Consider the following 18436-nt stretch of genomic DNA (forward strand, 5'->3'; position numbering starts at 1 on the left):
TGTTGGATTATGGCCGTTTTTAGTGGAATATTTTCATCTGTGACTAGTTTTGAGCCTTCAAAGGTGAGTTGTGCTGTTTACGTTATTTGCTGTTTGTTGGACAAATGTGTTTATATTACCCGCTGTGGTAATCACATCTGAAAGTGGTTTATACCGGCGGATTCATGAGAATCTAAGCTTTCCATAAGTGTATAATGTTTCTATCATCGAGCTTGCAGCTTCGGTCAATTTAGTAAAATACGTTTTCCCGTCCGCCTGTACGGTGCTGCAGCTGTTAGCATATGGCTAACAGCATCCTCATGCTAACGGCGGCTAACAGCCCAGAAACAGGTGAACAACACAGAGCCTGTTCGGGTCATATGAGGCTGATAAGTGACTGCAGGTTGGACGGAAAACAGAAAATAGGAAACAGAAAACTGTCAGCTGTGTGTTGAATTGAAAATCGTGAATGAACAGGGAGGCTGTTGTCGAAGCTCAGATGGGCCGCTGAAGTTTAACGGGTTACCCCGTTAAACTTCAGCGGCCCGTATTTCATGCATCTCCATGCATGAAAATAGTCAAAGTCAAAATAACCACAACTGCCTAAAATCACATCAAACTTTTCTATCTGTCATTCACCCATACATCATAACATGAAAGTACATACATGGGACTAATCTGGCACAAAAACCATGATGAAGTCGGTTTCCATCCCACTCTCCGGAATTTATTTTCCCACAGTTTCATTCTTTCACTACTCCTGGGAAATCTAAACATGTGTAATCCCTTCTCCGATCGATTTGTGCACCCAAAGGCACAACAGCCCGTCATTTTTCAGGTATTTATGAAGCCAAAAAAGACCTAGAATTACTCTCTGCGTTGTAAACAATGTTAACAGACATAACCGGCGTTCATAAATAGGAAACAAAATGGCTCCTATAGATCACGTGACCAAAATTTTTTGGACCCGTCATGTCGCCACTCTCATTATATAGGCACTCTAACTGATAATCCTGATGCAGCAGCAGCATCACATGCAGACACTTCTTTATGGACACATGTTGACATGAGACGGCTGGAATGAAAGACATTAATAACAGATCCATCCATCCATCCTCTATACACCGCTTTATCCTCATTAGGGTTGTGGGGGGTGCTGGAGTCTATCCCAGCTGACTCGAGCGAAGACTGGGGACACCCTGGACAGGTCACCAGTCTGTCACAGGGCTACATATACAGACAAACAATCACACTCACATTCACACCTACGGACAATTTAGAATAACCAATTAACCTCAGCATATTTTTGGACTGTGGAAGGAAGCTGGAGTACCCGGAGAAAACCCACGCATGCACAGGGAGAACATGCAAACTCCATGCAGAAAGATCCCAGGCCCACCCCGGGATTTGAACCAGGGATCTCCTTGCTGCAAGGCTAAAGTGCTAACCACTGACCACTGTGCAGCCCCTTAATAACAGAAAAGGAAAGTGAAATATTGTGTAACTGCAGCAGAATATTCAGATGATTGAAATATATGAAGAAAAAACATGTTGAATGGATATGATGAATTCTCAGACATGTAAAAATATTTAATTCTTCATATAGAGTGCATGGAAATACATTGAAGTACTTAATAGTTAGTGTATTTAAACTCTTTATATTGTTGGAAAATGTGTTTTTACAGTCCAGTTGGGCACAATAAAACTGTAGTCAAATATGTCAAAATAAACACATCAAAACAAAACAAAACAAAAACAAAACAAGCTCTATTTTGATCAAGAAATGGAGCTAGCACATAGTGAAAATCCAAATACTTCTTCACTTGAACACCTAGACCTCCTCATTTAAACAAATTATTATTTTTACTGATATACTGAAAAAAACAGTAAGGAAATTAGACATATTTTCATTTTTAATTAAATGAAATTTACACATCCAACTAATTGTTTTAATTTATTTTTAACTCTAGTTTAGATCCCAAAGTTTACAAAAATACCAAATATGTCTGACTGAATGCTGCCAAATGTTTCTATTATTGTGTGGCCTAAATGAATCAATGAATGAAAAAAGAATATCAAAAATAAATCTACAGAATTGTTGAAAAATGTTTGTCATGTTCTAAAAGTGAAACTTTTATTAAAATATGATGAGAATTAAGGAGCTGTGTGGATTTGTAGTTTTCTGTTTTGCTCCCAACAACAGATAACAGTCTGTGTCACTAAATTGACCACCAACCTGAATGTGTTTGTGGGAACATGAATGTTTTGAGTCTTTGTGCATGATGAGAAACAGATTTAGTGGATCTGCCGTCAGCTTGAAATCCAGAGCATGAAAGCACACAGCAGCTTGAGCTGAGCTGTCAGTCAGCAGCAGCAGCCTTATCTGTGGGCCGCTAACAGGGGCTGATGGGAGCTTTGAGGAGCTGTTAGAAAGCACGTGGCCTGCTCTGCTCTCACAGCTCGTCCTTGTTTGGCCTCAGCTGCATCACAGCTCCACTTGTGCTCAGCTTCTCCAGAGGAAACACCACTGCACAAGATGCTTCTCCTCCCAGCTGCTGCTCTGTGCTGTCTGTGTTCAGGTGAGTGTTTCCAGCCAATCAGGAGGCCAAAAAGTCCACCTGGAACAAACGCTGTCACACTGACCTTCATCTACCTGTGTGTGTCTCTGCAGCGCTGGTTGCCATGGCAGCACAGCCGATTCAGGACGATTTGACTTTGACCAGGAGAGTCGGTCAATCAGCCTCCTTCAGCTGTACACAAACTCATCAGTGTGACATACCTTATATATTCTGGTACCAGAAGACAGAAACATTCAGAGTGATTCTTTATATTAATAGAGATAATGGTGACATAGAGATGGATCCCAATCATCCTCAGATAGGTGATTTTTCAGCTGAGAATAAACAGAATGGCTGTGAGTTGAAGATTAAAGAAGTTAAACTTCAACATTCAGCCACCTACTACTGCAGCTGTGAGAAGATAGACTCCCACAGTGATGGATTGTGGCTGCAGCCTGTACAAAAACCTCCAGATCAACAAACAGTGTTTGTGACATGAAGACAGCAGTAAACTACAGCCCAGGATCACAGAGTTCAGAGAACTACAGTCCACTGTTACACCATCACTTCATCATTTATTCATATTTGTATATTTTCATCTCTAGAAGCATCTTTGAGAACTGAAAGATGTGCTACAGTGTGTAGATCTGAGCAAACATTCAGCAGCAGGTTTTTGTACGACCATTTTTCACTGTGGGAGGAAACGGGTACAGCATCTTTGGCTCTGGAACTAAACTGTATGTAACAGGTAAGAAGAAACTTTTCTTTTCTTCTGCTGTTTTATTGTGAAGCTGAAAATGTGTTTCAAGTCACTTTGTGCTGTTTCAGGCTTTCCATCTTAGTTTTTCCATCATTAGTGGAGGATTCATCTGCAGCCACTGTTCCATCAGAAAAGCTCAATAATGTGTGAAAACATGTTGAAATGTGACTGAACAACTAAAGTTATTCTTTATTTCTGCAAATATCAGTGAGCTTACAAATATTCACTGTTTTTATTTCTTTAGTCTTTGATTCTGTGGCGTCTCTTGGTTTGTGAACAGAAGAAGAAAAGTGATGTTAAACACAATTTAATATTTATGAATAAATGTCTCTGGATTGTGGAGAATCATTAATAAGTATTCTCAGTTTAGTTCTTGATAATTATTTTTCATATGATGGAATGTGTGTTTTATCTGATCATGTGTCAATACATAAAAAAGACATGAAATATAATCAATATTTTAATGAATATTATTGTTATGAAATATAGAATAGTATACTACAAACATATATTATTTATTTTTTATTTCGATTAGATCTTATACTTGTTATTTTATTTAGTTTTTATTTGTGTGTAAAGATGTAAATTGTGAGAAATGAAGTTAAAAAGGTATTCCATCAGATACATACAACATCTCTATGTTTTTAATGGAAACTGGTATTTTAATAAATTGTATAAATATATAAAATACAAAAGATGCTAAACAGAACTTTTCATAAATAATGAATGTAGTAGGTGGTAAATATTTAATATAAGATAGAAATGAAAATCAAACCTAAAATGATTTGATATTCTATCAGTTATGTTTCTGTTCTGTTCTCTAACATGTGAATTGATGCTGACAGAATAATATTTAATCTGATCTAATCTGTGATTCTTTATTCATATTTGACATTTCTGTGTCTTTTTACTGCTTTCAACTTGTCAGAAACTTGTTTTAAAAATTCATATTTAAAAATGTATTTTATATTAATGTTGTAAAGATCAATTTATGATTTCATCTTTACCTGTTTATGACAGTAGTTGAAAGAAAGTTTAACTGATAATTTAATTTTGTCATTCAGCTAAAAAAAAATAACATTTGTAAAAAAAACAATCAGTGATGTTTATTGTTTATATGATGATTTATCTTTAATTAGAAAATACTTTCATACACGATGAAAACAGACACTGAATATGAAAATTGAACAAACCGAATTGAAGCAAAATTTCTGGATTATTATTATTATTATTATTACTATTATTATTATTATTATTATTATTATTATTATTAATTACATATCATAGAGAACATTTAAATGGCAACCAGTAAAGTTTGGTGTAAATAAAAGTTACATGAAGACAAAATGTAAATAAAGCTCAACATAATTTTAAATATATTAAAATAAATACACTTTGGAAAATCACATTGTACCTTCTTGTACTTTTATAATGCTCTATTTTATTGTGAATACTATCTATCTATCTATCTATCTATCTATCTATCTATCTATCTATCTATCTATCTATCTATCTATCTATCTATCTATCTATCTATCTATCAGATGAGCAGGTAGTGAAGCCCGTGGTGAGCGTGTACCCAGCAGCATCCAGAGTCCACCTGGAGGGGAACAGCTCCCTGCTGTGTCTGGCCTCAGCCATGTTTCCTCCTCTGGTCCGCTTCTCCTGGAAAAGACAGAAGGAGGACGGCCAGCTGGAGGATGTGGACCCTGCTGAGGGAGAGCAGCTGGAGATCAGAGAGCCGGGACGCAGCGCCTCCATCTTGCTGATCCATCAGCAACAGGACAGCACATATAAATACAGCTGCTACGTCCAGCACGAGGGGGGACCAGTGGAGGCCCAGACACAACAAGGTGATGAAGGCTGGATGACTGTGTTCAGCACTGATTCAGCTTCATGTGGAGACGCTGTCAAAAACCACTCATGTTTCTCACTGCACATACAAACATTTCCCTCCTTCTCTGTTTCAGAGCTTCCAGCTCCAGCAGCCTCCTGTCCTCCAGAGAGAGAGCCAGCAGACCTGCCAGCTCTGCAGCAAGCTCACTGTAAGATCAGCTGCTGCCTCTCTGCATGGACAGCTGCAATGTTCTGCTGCACTCAGAGCTGCACATCAGTCTGTTCACTTTCATTTGGACTTGATGATGACCTGTCTGTCTGTCTGTCTGTCTGTCTGTCTGTGTGTCTGTCTGTCTGTCTGTCTGTCTGTGTGTCTGTCTGTCTGTCTGTCTGTCTGTCAGCCTCCTTCCAGGTGAATCTGCTCTGTCTGCTGTCCACAGTGCTGATAGTGAAGAGTCTGGTGTTCTGCTGTGGACTCTCTCTGCTGATGATCCTCACAAACAAGGGACCGTCCACCAACTGCACACATGCTGACTGACTGTTTGCTGCTGGACTTTTCTCACCGTCACATCTCATCAATACGTCTCATTGATCTCTTTGATCAGTGATCAGAAACATCAGCTGTGTTGTGTTGTCTTTGATCATAATATACTTCTCTTAATTCACATGTTAGATCTTCATCCTACAAGTGGAAATTCATATATTCACACATATTTTCAGTGTGGGACTTTAAATTCTGCAGGGCAGTGTTCGTTTGATATTTGAGTCTTGTGTTACTTTATGAAGTTTGATGTCGAGTGAAACAGGTTTATCAACAAATATAATAAAATTACAATATTTGTGTTTGATAAGCAGCTTTGAACAGATTTTTTAGCAATTAAACATAGTTGTCATTTTTGACGTGAGGTGTTTGGCTGTAATGTGGAGTTAGATACAACAGTAAAACATCGATTTAAAAACAAAAACTTTTACTTTTTATTTGTGACAACAGATCAAACTGAGCTGAATTATTTGTTGTCTTGTGCATATTTCAACATTTAGCATCACAGGTGTTTCTACTGGGTTTTCTTTTTAAGATAGAATCAAAGTGTTGAAGATTGTTCACATTTATTCAGAACAACATTTCATAAACTGAAGATAACATTGCTGTAGGTGTGGTGTGTTGATCTCCCAGAAAAACTGTTGTTATTGTTTGATGTTGCTTAATCTTTGAAAAAACAAATATTAGTTAACAACTAAACAGGAACAAGAGCGCAACAGTTTGAGATAAAGATGAACACAGAGGTTTTCTGTGTGAACTAGCAGGTGTGGATGAAGCAGCAGGTTCAGATCTGTGTTCCCCATCATTCACTTTGTGTATTAATCACCTTTTAGAAGTGTGTCAGTGTGGATGTAAACCTCTACGCTGATGACACTGTTGTTTCCGCACATGAACAAACAGCAGAGTGGACACAGTCACATCCATCTTTAATCAGTAAAACCTGTAAATCCTCCAAAATGTGAGCAGGACATGAGCTTCAGGTGGTGATTGGGCTCAGTTCAACTCTGTAGGTGGAGGTCTGAGTGGAAACAAGGCTGACAGAAAGCAAGAAAGAACACAAACCACAGAGAAGGAGGGGAGCTGATGAGTGTTTCCAGCAGCAGATATGAATCTGTTCTCAGTGTTTTCAGACTGTTGACAGCCAATCAAACTTCTTTTCCTGTGTGGGTTTGTGCTCTGTGGCACCGTTAGCTGTGGCTTTTCACTTTAATAAGTTACCACTATCAACTCTGCTGAAAGAATCATTGCAGGAAGCATCTGTGTTCTTCATCCGTGAGAGAAACAGATCAAATCCTCAACTCAGAGCTGACAAATTCACCCTGAAGGTAGAAATATGAGAACAGATGATAAACGTGTTGCAGATAATCTGTTGATGAAAATTAAAAATCAATAAATGATAAAAAAAAAATACACAGATTCAAAAAGCAGTTAAAAAACAGAACATTTTAATACTGACACCAAATAAAGTCACAAACACGTATCAATAAAGAACCAACAAACACAAACAATAATTATAATATAATCATAATTAGAATTAATTAATTGTTTGGTATTGATATGAATTTTAAAAATTCCAATAAAACATCTTGAATATTCAATTGATGTGTGTTTAACATCTTTCATCATCTTTTGCAAAAAGGTTGTGTCAAACCAGTAATTGTAAAAACTACGTAGATTTATTTACCTGAGAGAGTTGGAGAGAGTGATATTTTAGCAATTTAGAGTAAAACCAACACATTCATCATTTTTCCATTATTCAAACTTCAGCTCAAACTGCTGTAAGATCAGGCTTCAGTTTGTTTTTATGTCTAACCCATAATCAGACACTATTTGATCTTTGTGTCCAATATTACAGATTCTGAATGAATGCCATGATGAGATGAAACCAGTGACAATTTCAGGATTTTTTTTTTCATAATTCCTGAGGTTTTTTCATTCAAATTGCCTTGAAACTGCTGAAAGTGTTTCAACAATCGATAAAAAAAAAGAATCTCTGAAAGAATTTGATTGAATTTTTTTAGATGTCTTTCAAAACATCCATATTTTATTTTATGCAAAACTCAAGCAAACCATAAAATGCCAAGCGGACATTTTTTAAAATATGAGGATTTGAGATGACATGACCCAAACATAACAATAATAATGGATTAGATTTATATAGCGCTTTTCTGGGCACTCAAAGCGCTTCACAATGGATCCATCATTCATTCATTCACACATTCTCACTCTGGTGGTGGTAAACTACATTTGTATCCACAGCTGCCCTGGGGCAGACTGAGGGAAGCGTGGCTGCCAATCCGCGCCTACGGCCCCTCTGACCACCACCAACATTCATACACCAGTGTGAGAGCAGCACTGGAGGCAAGGCGGGTAAAGTGTCTTGCCCAAGGACACAACAGCACATGACTAGGACAGAGTGGGAATCGAACCACCGACCCTTTGATCGTTGGACGACCCACTGTACCACCAGAACCACAGCCGCCAAACATAACTTTACTTGTGAGACGACCATCCAACATGTGAATTAAGAGATGCATTTAATAATCAGACACAACACATGACAGCTGACATTTCTGATGCCTGATCAAAGAGATCAATGAGATGTATTGGTGAGATGTGATGCTCTAATTTACAGTTTTTCTCCATTGCTTTGGCTCATTTCCTGAAACGGAGATGACATTTTCAAAACTCTAAAATCAATCTGCACAACAGTGTTGCAGTTCAGCACAACAGAGACGCACCCTTGCAAAATGGAATTTTGTTCCCAAAACTGTTAATGTATGCCTCAGAAGAACATTTACACCCCATCTAGATAGTCACCAACATCAAAATGGACAGATCTTTCTCAGTGACCTTGGCCAGTTTCTGGAAACAGACCGGACATTCTCAATTCTGTTAGTCCTGTGTCTCAAAATAATCTGGACTGTTCAGCCAAACACCATGGATCATCTTCAGATGCTCATATCTCTCCCAAAACTGATCACTTCTAAGTCAAAATGCAGTTTTCTTCTCATGCAAATAGTCAATACCCCCAAAATGCCTCATCATAGTTCCATTGTATGAGCCCTACAGGTCAAAAGGTTTAGACGGTTTGCCAATTTTGCAAAAGATCATTGGAATATCAGTTTCATAAACTCCACAGAGTCTCAGCAAAGTTCCTGATTAAGGGTTATTGTTCTAAATTGTTTTGCCATGCTATCTGAATTCACATCACTGTGTATAAAACTGAATAAACAAAATGGAATGTATGGAAGTCGCCCCCCAAGCTTGAAATATAACAAACTGCACTCATATTGCCACAGAAATGGTCATCTTTATTGTATTACAGTATTCAAACACAAAGGATTTCCATATAGTGAAAGTAAAAATAACATACAGTATACTACATAATATACTATGCATACTGTGATGTCACACAAACAAAAACAAAACTCATAAATTCCCCTACATCCAATGCTGGGAATACTACATGCACTTCTTCATTGGTCATTGTCCTCCTGACCCTGACCCTCTGGGCCACTTTCCTCCCCAGCCTCTGGGTCATCAACTCGCTGATTTCTGCATACTCCTTCTCCTACTACTTTCTGAGTCACATTCTAGCCTCCACTGAGTGTCAATCATATACACACGTGGACAAAATTGTTGGTACCCCTCAGTTAAAGAAGGAAAAACCCACAATTCTCACTGAAATCACTTGAAACTCACAAAAGTAACAATAAATAAAAATTTATTGAAAATTAAATAATCAAAAACAGCCATTACTTTTGAATTGTTGATTAACATAATTATTTAAAAAAACAAACTAATGAAACAGGCCTGGACAAAAATAATGGTACCTCTATAAAAGATTGAAAACTATTTGACCAGAGTGACATGATTAACTCAGGTGTGTCATTTAATTGACATCACAGGTGTTTCCAAACTCATAATCAGTCAGTCTGCCTATTTAAAGGGAGACAAGTAGTCATCCTGCTGTTTGGTGAAAAGGTGTGTACCACACTGAACATGGACAACAGAAAGCGAAGGAGAGAATTGTCCCAGGACATCCGAAAAAAAATTATAGACAAACATCTTAAAGGTAAAGGCTATAAGACCATCTCTAAACAGCTTGAAGTTCCTGTGACAACAGTGGCTCATATTATTCAGAAGTTCAAGACCCACGGGACAGTAGCCAACCTCCCTGGACGTGGCCGCAAGAGGAAAATTGATGACAAATTGAAGAGACGGATCGTTGGAATTGTATCCAAAGAGCCCAGAGCAACCTCCAAAGAAATTAAAGGTGAACTCCAAGGCCAAGGTACATCAGTGTCAGATCGCACCATTCGTCGTTGTTTGAGCCAAAGTGGACTTCATGGGAGACGACCAAGGAGGACACCACTGCTGAAAAAAAGTCATAAAAAAGCGAGACTGGAATTTGCAAAAATGCATGTTGACAAGCCACAAAGCTTCTGGGAGAATGTCCTTTGGACAGATGAGACCAAACTGGAGCTTTTTGGTAAGGCACATCAACTCTATGTTCATAGACTCAAAAACCAAGCATACGAAGAAAAGAACACTGTCCCTACGGTGAAACATGGAGGAGGCTCAGTAATGTTTTGGGGCTGCTTTGCTGCATCTGGCACAGGGTGTCTTGAAAGTGTGCAAGGTACGATGAAATCTGAAGACTATCAAGGCATTCTGGAGAGAAATGTGCTGCCTAGTGTCAGAAAGCTTGGTCTCAGTCGCAGGTCATGGGTCTTCCAACAGGACAACCATCCAAAACGCACAGCCAAAAACACCCAAGAATGGCTGAGAGAAAAGCGTTGGACTATTCTAAAGTGGCCTTCTATGAGCCCAGATCTGAATCCCATTGAACATATGTGGAAGGAGCTGAAACATGCCATTTGGAGAAGACACCCATCAAACCTGAGACAACTGGAGCTGTTTGCTCATGAGGAGTGGGCCAAAATACCTGTTGACAGCTGCAGAACGCTCATTGACAAATACAGAAATCGTTTAATTGCAGTGATTGCCTCAAAAGGTTGTGCAACAAAATATTAAGTTATGGGTACCATCATTTTTGTCCAGCCCTATTTCATTAGTTTGTTTTTTTTAAATAATTATGTTAATCAACAATTCAAAAGTGATGGCTGATTTTGATTATTTAATTTTCAATAAATTTTTATTTATTGTTACTTTTGTGAGTTTCAAGTGATTTCAGTGAGAATTGTGGGTTTTTCCTTCTTTAACTGAGGGGTATCAACAATTTTGTCCACGTGTGTATATAATACATAACTAATAAGTGCTTAAAGAGGTCCATGATATACTGGCTTCTTGACTAATTTTGAAAAATGAGCTTACTGTTTTGCATATGATGGCTCAAACAATGGCATGTCGCTTGCATGTTTTGAAGTGAAAGACAATTAGACTGAGAATTGACAATCAGTTTGGCTCAACAGGACCATTTCAGTTGGGAATTGTGCTTAATGTGGGTTAAATGTGCCAAAATCAGGTTCTATGTACTAAATCATTTGCAAACATGTTCTCAGACATTGAAAGGTGTACTGAATATGGGTTAAATGTGCTAAAGGCAGGCTATATGTACTCAGTCATTTGCAAACACGTTCTGAGACATTGAAACATGTACTAAATCATTTGCAATTTGATGAAATGAATGAAAAATGCAATTCCATTTTGACCAATTGCAAGCTGGTTTGGAGAAATTTTGTCACCATTTTGAAAATGTCATCTCCGTTTCAGGAAATGAGCCAAAACAATGGAGAAAAACTGTAATAACAGATGAGGAAAGAGACATATTGTGTAACTGCAGCAGAATATTCAGATGATTGAAATATCTGAAGAACAATAAACATATCGAAAGGATATGATGAATTATCAGAGATGTAAAAATGCTGAATTTCTCATTTCGGGTCCCTGGAAACAAACAAAAAGATTGGATTATTAGTGTATTTAAATTGTTTATATTGTAGCAAAAATATATTTTAACAGTCCAGTTAGACACAATCAAACTGCAGTCAAATTCGCCAAAATAAACCTTTAAAAAAAACACAAAACAAAATAAAAATAAAAGTGGGATATTTTGATTGAAAAAATTAAGCTAGCAGGTAGGGAAAACTCATATGCTCCTTCCCTTGAACACCTCCTCGTTTATTCAAATAATTATTTTTATTAATAGTATTTTTATGCAGAGAAAATGGCAAGAAAATCAGACACATTTTCATTTTGAACCAAAAGAAATTTACACATCCAACTACTTGTCTTACTTTATTTTAAATTCTAGTTTATATCCAAACTATTGCAAAACTATCAAATATGTCTGACTGAATGTTTCGCTTATTATGTAGCATAAATTAATCAAATGTCAAACACTGAAAATAAATCTATAGAATTATTTCAAAGTGTTTGACATGTTTTCAAACTGAAAGTATTATTGAAATTTGATGAGAGTTGAGGAGCTGTGTGGATTTGTAGTTTTCTGTTTTGCTCCCAACAACAGATAACAGTCTGTGTCACTAAACTGACCACCAACCTGAATGTGTTTGTGGGAACATGAATGTTTTGAGTCTTTGTGCATGATGTGAAGCAGATTTAGTGGATCTGCCGTCAGCTTTAAATCCAGAGCATGAAAGCACACAGCAGCTTGAGCTGAGCTGTCAGTCAGCAGCAGCAGCCTTATCTGTGGGCCGCTAACAGGGGCTGATGGGAGCTTTGAGGAGCTGTTAGAAAGCACGTGGCCTGCTCTGCTCTCACAGCTCGTCCTTGTTTGGCCTCAGCTGCATCACAGCTCCACTTGTGCTCAGCTTCTCCAGAGGAAACACCACTGCACAAGATGCTTCTCCTCCCAGCTGCTGCTCTGTGCTGTCTGTGTTCAGGTGAGTGTTTCCAGCCAATCAGGAGGCCAAAAAGTCCACCTGGAACAAACGCTGTCACACTGACCTTCATCTACCTGTGTGTGTCTCTGCAGCGCTGGTTGCCATGGCAGCACAGCTGATTCAGGACGATGTGACTTTGACCAGGAGAGTCGGTCAACCAGCCTCCTTCAGCTGTCGACAAACTGATCAGTGTGATGGCAATTATGTATTCTGGTACCAGAAGACAGAAACAGAAACATTCAGAGCGATTCTTGATATTGATAGGCGGGATGGTAAATTAGATTATCGTTACAATCATCCTGAGAAAGAACATTTCTCAGCTGAGAATAAACAGAACGGCTGTGAGTTGCAAATTAAAGAAGTTAAACTTGAACATTCAGCCACCTACTACTGCAGCTGTGTGAAGAGAGACTCCCACAGTGATGGATTGTGGCTGCAGCCTGTACAAAAACCTCCAGATCAACAAACAGTGTTTGTGACACGAAGACAGCAGTAAACTACAGCCCAGGATCACAGAGTTCAGAGAACTACAGTCCACTGTTACACCATCACTTCATCATTTATTCATATTTGTATATTTTCATCTCTAGAAGCATCTTTGAGAACTGAAAGATGTGCTACAGTGTGTAGATCTGAGCAAACATTCAGCAGCAGGTTTTTGTACGACCATTTTTCACTGTGGGAGGATACGGGTACCTCATCTTTGGCTCTGGAACTAAACTGTATGTAACAGGTAAGAAGAAAGATTTCTTTTCTTCTGCTGTTTTATTGTGAAGCTGAAAATGTGTTTCAAGTCACTTTGTGCTGTTTCAGGCTTTCCATGTTAGTTTTTCCATCATTAGTGGAGGATTCATCTGCAGCCACTGTTCCATCAGAAAAGCTCAATAATGTGTGAAAACATGTTGAAATGTGACTGAACAACTAAAGTTATTCTTTATTTCTGCAAATATCAGTGAGCTTACAAATATTCAGTGTTTTATTTCTTTAGTCTTTGATTCTGTGGCGTCTCTTGGTTTGTGAACAGAAGAAGAAAAGTGATGTTAAACACAATTTAATATTTAGGAATAAATGTCTCTGGATTGTGGAGAATCATTAATAAGTATTCTCAGTTTAGTCCTTGATAATTATTTTTCATTTGATGGAATGTGTGTTTTATCTGATCATGTGTCAATACATAAAAAAGACATGAAATATAATAAATATTTTAATGAATATTATTGTTATGAAATATAGAATAGTACACGACAAACATATTTTATTTATTTTTTATTTCGATTAGATCTTATACTTGTTATTTTATTTCGTTTTTATTTGTGTGTAAAGATGTAAATTGTGAGAAATGATGAAGTTAAAAAGGTATTACATCAGATACATACAACATCTCTATGTTTTTAATGGAAACTGGTATTTTAATAAATTGTATAAATATATAAAATACAAAAGATGCTAAACAGAACTTTTCATAAATAATGAATGTAGTAGGTGGTAAATATTTAATATCAGATAGAAATGAAAATCAAACCTAAAATGATTTGATATTCTATCAGTTATGTTTCTGTTCTGTTCTCTAACATGTGAATTGATGCTGACAGAATAATATTTAATCTGATCTAATCTGTGATTCTTTATTCATATTTGACATTTCTGTGTCTTTTTACTGCTTTCAACTTGTCAGAAACTTGTTTTAAAAATTCATATTTAAAAATGTATTTTATATTAATGTTGTAAAGATCAATTTATGATTTCATCTTTACCTGTTTATGACAGTAGTTGAAAGAAAGTTTAACTGATTATTTAATTTTGTCATTCTGCTGAAAAATGAGCATTTGTAAAAAAAAAAAAATCAGTGATGTTTATTGTTTATATGATGATTTATCTTTAATTAGAAAATACTTTCATACACGATGAAAACAGACACTGAATATGAAAATTGAACAAACCGAATTGAAGCAAAATTTCTGGATTATTATTATTATTATTATTACTATTATTATTATTATTATTATTATTATTATTATTTACATATCATAGAGAACACTTGAATGGCAACCAGTAAAGTTTGGTGTAAATAAAAGTTACATGAAGACAAAATGTAAATGAAGCTCAACATAGTTTTAAATATATTAAAGTAAATACACTTTGGAAAATCACATTGTACCTTCTTGTACTTTTATAATGCTCTATTTTATTGTGAATACTATCTACCTATCTATCTATCTATCTATCTATCTATCTATCTATCTATCTATCTATCTATCTATCTATCTATCTATCTATCTATCTATCTATCTGTCTATCTATCTATCTATCTATCTATCTATCTATCTATCTATCTATCTATCTATCTATCTATCTATCAGATGAGCAGGTAGTGAAGCCCGTGGTGAGCGTGTACCCAGCAGCATCCAGAGTCCACCTGGAGGGGAACAGCTCCCTGCTGTGTCTGGCCTCAGCCATGTTTCCTCCTCTGGTCCGCTTCTCCTGGAAAAGACAGAAGGAGGACGGCCAGCTGGAGGATGTGGACCCTGCTGAGGGAGAGCAGCTGGAGATCAGAGAGCCGGGACGCAGCGCCTCCATCTTGCTGATCCATCAGCAACAGGACAGCACATATAAATACAGCTGCTACGTCCAGCACGAGGGGGGACCAGTGGAGGCCCAGACACAACAAGGTGATGAAGGCTGGATGACTGTGTTCAGCACTGATTCAGCTTCATGTGGAGACGCTGTCAAAAACCACTCATGTTTCTCACTGCACATACAAACATTTCCCTCCTTCTCTGTTTCAGAGCTTCCAGCTCCAGCAGCCTCCTGTCCTCCAGAGAGAGAGCCAGCAGACCTGCCAGCTCTGCAGCAAGCTCACTGTAAGATCAGCTGCTGCCTCTCTGCATGGACAGCTGCAATGTTCTGCTGCACTCAGAGCTGCACATCAGTCTGTTCACTTTCATTTGGACTTGATAATGACCTGTCTGTCTGTCTGTCTGTCTGTCTGTCTGTCTGTCTGTCTGTCTGTCTGTCTGTCTGTCTGTCTGTCTGTCAGCCTCCTTCCAGGTGAATCTGCTCTGTCTGCTGTCCACAGTGCTGATAGTGAAGAGTCTGGTGTTCTGCTGTGGACTCTCTCTGCTGATGATCCTCACAAACAAGGGACCGTCCACCAACTGCACACATGCTGACTGACTGTTTGCTGCTGGACTTTTCTCATCGTCACATCTCATCAATACATAATTAAAATGTTCAGTGACCAGAAATGTCAGCTTTGACATGTTGTCCTTCATCATAAAATACTTCTCTTAATTCACATGTTGGATCTTCATCCTAAAGTGTAAATTCATATATTCACATATATTTTCAGTGTTGGAGTTAAAATTCTACAGGACAGTGCTCTTTTCATAATTGAATCTTATGTTACTTTATGAATTATTCTGCAGAGTGCAACAGGTTTGTCAGTCAACACAATAAAATTACAATGTTTATGTTTGAGTAACAAATTTTAATGACTTTTATAGCAACTGGTAACAAATGTGATTTTTTCACATGGGGTTATTTTCTTATAATGTGGAGTTCAGTAGTAAAAGGTTTTTATTCATTTTTACATTATGTGTAGCTTCTTAATTGAAACATTTATAGACCAGATTCAGTTGAATTATTTGCTGACTTGTCCATATTTCAGCATTTAATTTCATACGTCTTTCTTCTTGTTGTTTTATTTTTACTATAGAATCAAAATGCTGAAGACTGTTCGAAATAATTCAGTACAACGTTTTCAATAAAATGAAGATGAAACTGTTGTCTCTATGTGTGGTATGATGATTCCCAAAATACATTTCATGTAGTTTGAAGTTACTGAGAATTAGAAATACAAATATTAGTTAACAACTAAACAAGAACATGAGCTCAACAATTTGAGATAAAGATGAACACAGAGGTTTTCTGTGTGAACTAGCAGGTGTGGATGAAGCAGCAGGTTCAGATCTGTGTTCCCCATCATTCACTTTGTGTATTAATCACCTTTTACAAGTGTGTCAGTGTGGATGTAAACCTCTACGCTGATGACACTGTTGTTTCCACACATGAACAAACAGCAGAGTGGACACAGTCACATCCATCTTTAATCAGTAAAAGCTGTAAATCCTCCAAAATGTGAGCAGGACATGAGCTTCAGGTGGTGATTGGGCTCAGTTCAACTCTGTAGGTGGAGGTCTGAGTGGAAACAAGGCTGACAGAAACCAAGAAAGAACACAAACCACAGAGAAGGAGGGGAGCTGATGAGTGTTTCCAGCAGCAGATATGAATCTGTTCTCAGTGTTTTCAGACTGTTGACAGCCAATCAAACTTCTTTTCCTGTGTGGGTTTGTGCTCTGTGGCACCGTTAGCTGTGGCTTTTCACTTTAATAAGTTACCACTATCAACTCTGCTGAAAGAATCATTGCAGGAAGCATCTGTGTTCTTCATCCGTGAGAGAAACAGATCAAATCCTCAACTCAGAGCTGACAAATTCACCCTGGAGGTAGAAATATGAGAACAGATGATAAACGTGTTGCAGATAATCTGTTGGTGAAAATTAAAAATCAATAAATGATGAAAAAAGCAAATAAAAAGCAGAACATTTTAATACTGACACCAAATAAAGTCACAAACATGTATGTATCAATAAAGAACCAACAAACACAAACAATAATTATAATATAATCATAATTAGAATTAATTGTTTGGTATTGATATGAATTTTGAAAATTGCAATAAAACATCTTGAATATTCAATTGATGTGTGTTCAAGATCTTTCATCATCTTTTGCAGAAAGGTTGTGTCAAACCAGTAATTGTAAAATCTACGTAGATTTATTTACCTGAGAGAGTTGGAGAGAGTGGTATTTTAGCAATTTAGAGTAAAACCAACACATTCATCATTTTTCCATTATTCAAACTTCAGCTCAAACTGCTGTAAGATCAGGCTTCAGTTTGTTTTTATGTCTCATCCATAATCAGACACTATTTGATCTTTGTGTCCAATATTACAGATTCTGAATGAATGCCATGATGAGATGAAACCAGTGACAATTTCAGGCTTTTTTTTTTCCATAATTCCTGAGTTTTTTTCATTCAAATTCCCTCAAAACTGCTGAAAGTGTTTCAACAGTCGATTAAAAAAAAGAATATCTGAAAGAATTTGATTGAATTTTCTTAGATGTCTTTCTAAACATCCATATTTTATTCTATGCAAAACTCAAGCAAACCATAAAATGCCAAGCGGACATTATTTTTAAAATATGAGGATTTGAGATGACATGACCCAAACATAACAATAATAATGGATTAGATTTATATAGCGCTTTTCTGGGCACTCAAAGCGCTTCACAATGGATCCATCATTCATTCACTCACACATTCTCACTCTGGTGGTGGTAAACTACATTTGTATCCACAGCTGCCCTGGGGCAGACTGAGGGAAGCGTGGCTGCCAATCCGCGCCTACGGCCCCTCTGACCACCACCAACATTCATACACCAGTGTGAGAGCAGCACTGGAGGCAAGGCGGGTTAAGTGTCTTGCCCAAGGACACAACAGCACATGACTAGGACAGAGTGGGAATCGAACCACCGACCCTTTGATTGTTGGACGACCCACTGTACCACCAGAACCACAGCCGCCAAACATAATTTTATTTGTGAGACGACCATCCAACATGTGAATTAAGAGATGTATTTAATAATCAGACACAAAACATGACAGCTGACATTTCTGATGCCTGATCAAAGAGATCAATGAGATGTATTGGTGAGATGTGATGTTCTAATGTAATCTACAGTCTGTGGTCTGCATGTGATGCTGCTGCTGCATCAGGATTATCAGTGTTACACTGCTGCCCTCTAGTGGCTGCAAACACACACTGCAT

At 37.5% G+C, this 18436-nt stretch overlaps 3 protein-coding genes across 6 annotated transcripts in view; 2 read left to right on the forward strand and 1 right to left on the reverse strand.

Annotated features, from left to right (window-relative positions):
* LOC110969651 (zinc finger protein OZF-like) overlaps window positions 1-18436 on the reverse strand; it is a 279312-nt gene that overhangs the window by 135686 nt on the left and 125190 nt on the right. The window lies entirely within an intron of this gene.
* LOC127535358 (immunoglobulin lambda-1 light chain-like) lies at window positions 3189-6279 on the forward strand (the record flags this gene model as incomplete). The annotated part of the gene is made up of 4 exons (XM_051953201.1): window positions 3189-3285; window positions 4842-5150; window positions 5268-5342; window positions 5535-6279. Coding segments are annotated over 4 exons (618 nt in total), but the record flags the coding sequence as incomplete, so codon positions are not given.
* LOC127535362 (immunoglobulin lambda-1 light chain-like) lies at window positions 12200-16113 on the forward strand. Its single transcript, XM_051953206.1, has 6 exons — window positions 12200-12546; window positions 12639-12954; window positions 13236-13279; window positions 14907-15215; window positions 15333-15407; window positions 15584-16113. Exons 1-6 carry the CDS (start codon window positions 12504-12506, stop codon window positions 15718-15720), a joined length of 924 nt encoding a protein of 307 aa, XP_051809166.1. The 5' UTR covers window positions 12200-12503; the 3' UTR covers window positions 15721-16113.

This window comes from Acanthochromis polyacanthus, chromosome 9, assembly GCF_021347895.1.
Source record: "Acanthochromis polyacanthus isolate Apoly-LR-REF ecotype Palm Island chromosome 9, KAUST_Apoly_ChrSc, whole genome shotgun sequence".
NCBI lineage: Eukaryota > Metazoa > Chordata > Actinopteri > Pomacentridae > Acanthochromis > Acanthochromis polyacanthus.

Excerpts from the sequence above, each read along its gene's own strand:
- LOC127535362 (XM_051953206.1), top strand. The coding sequence starts at position 12,504 with ATGCTTCTCCTCCCAGCTGCTGCTCTGTGCTGTCTGTGTTCAG. Across the intron at positions 12,547-12,638 it reads TCTGTGCTGTCTGTGTTCAG|CGCTGGTTGCCATGGCAGCA; the intron begins GTGAGTGTTTCC and ends GTGTCTCTGCAG. Across the intron at positions 15,216-15,332 it reads GGAGGCCCAGACACAACAAG|AGCTTCCAGCTCCAGCAGCC; the intron begins GTGATGAAGGCT and ends TCTCTGTTTCAG.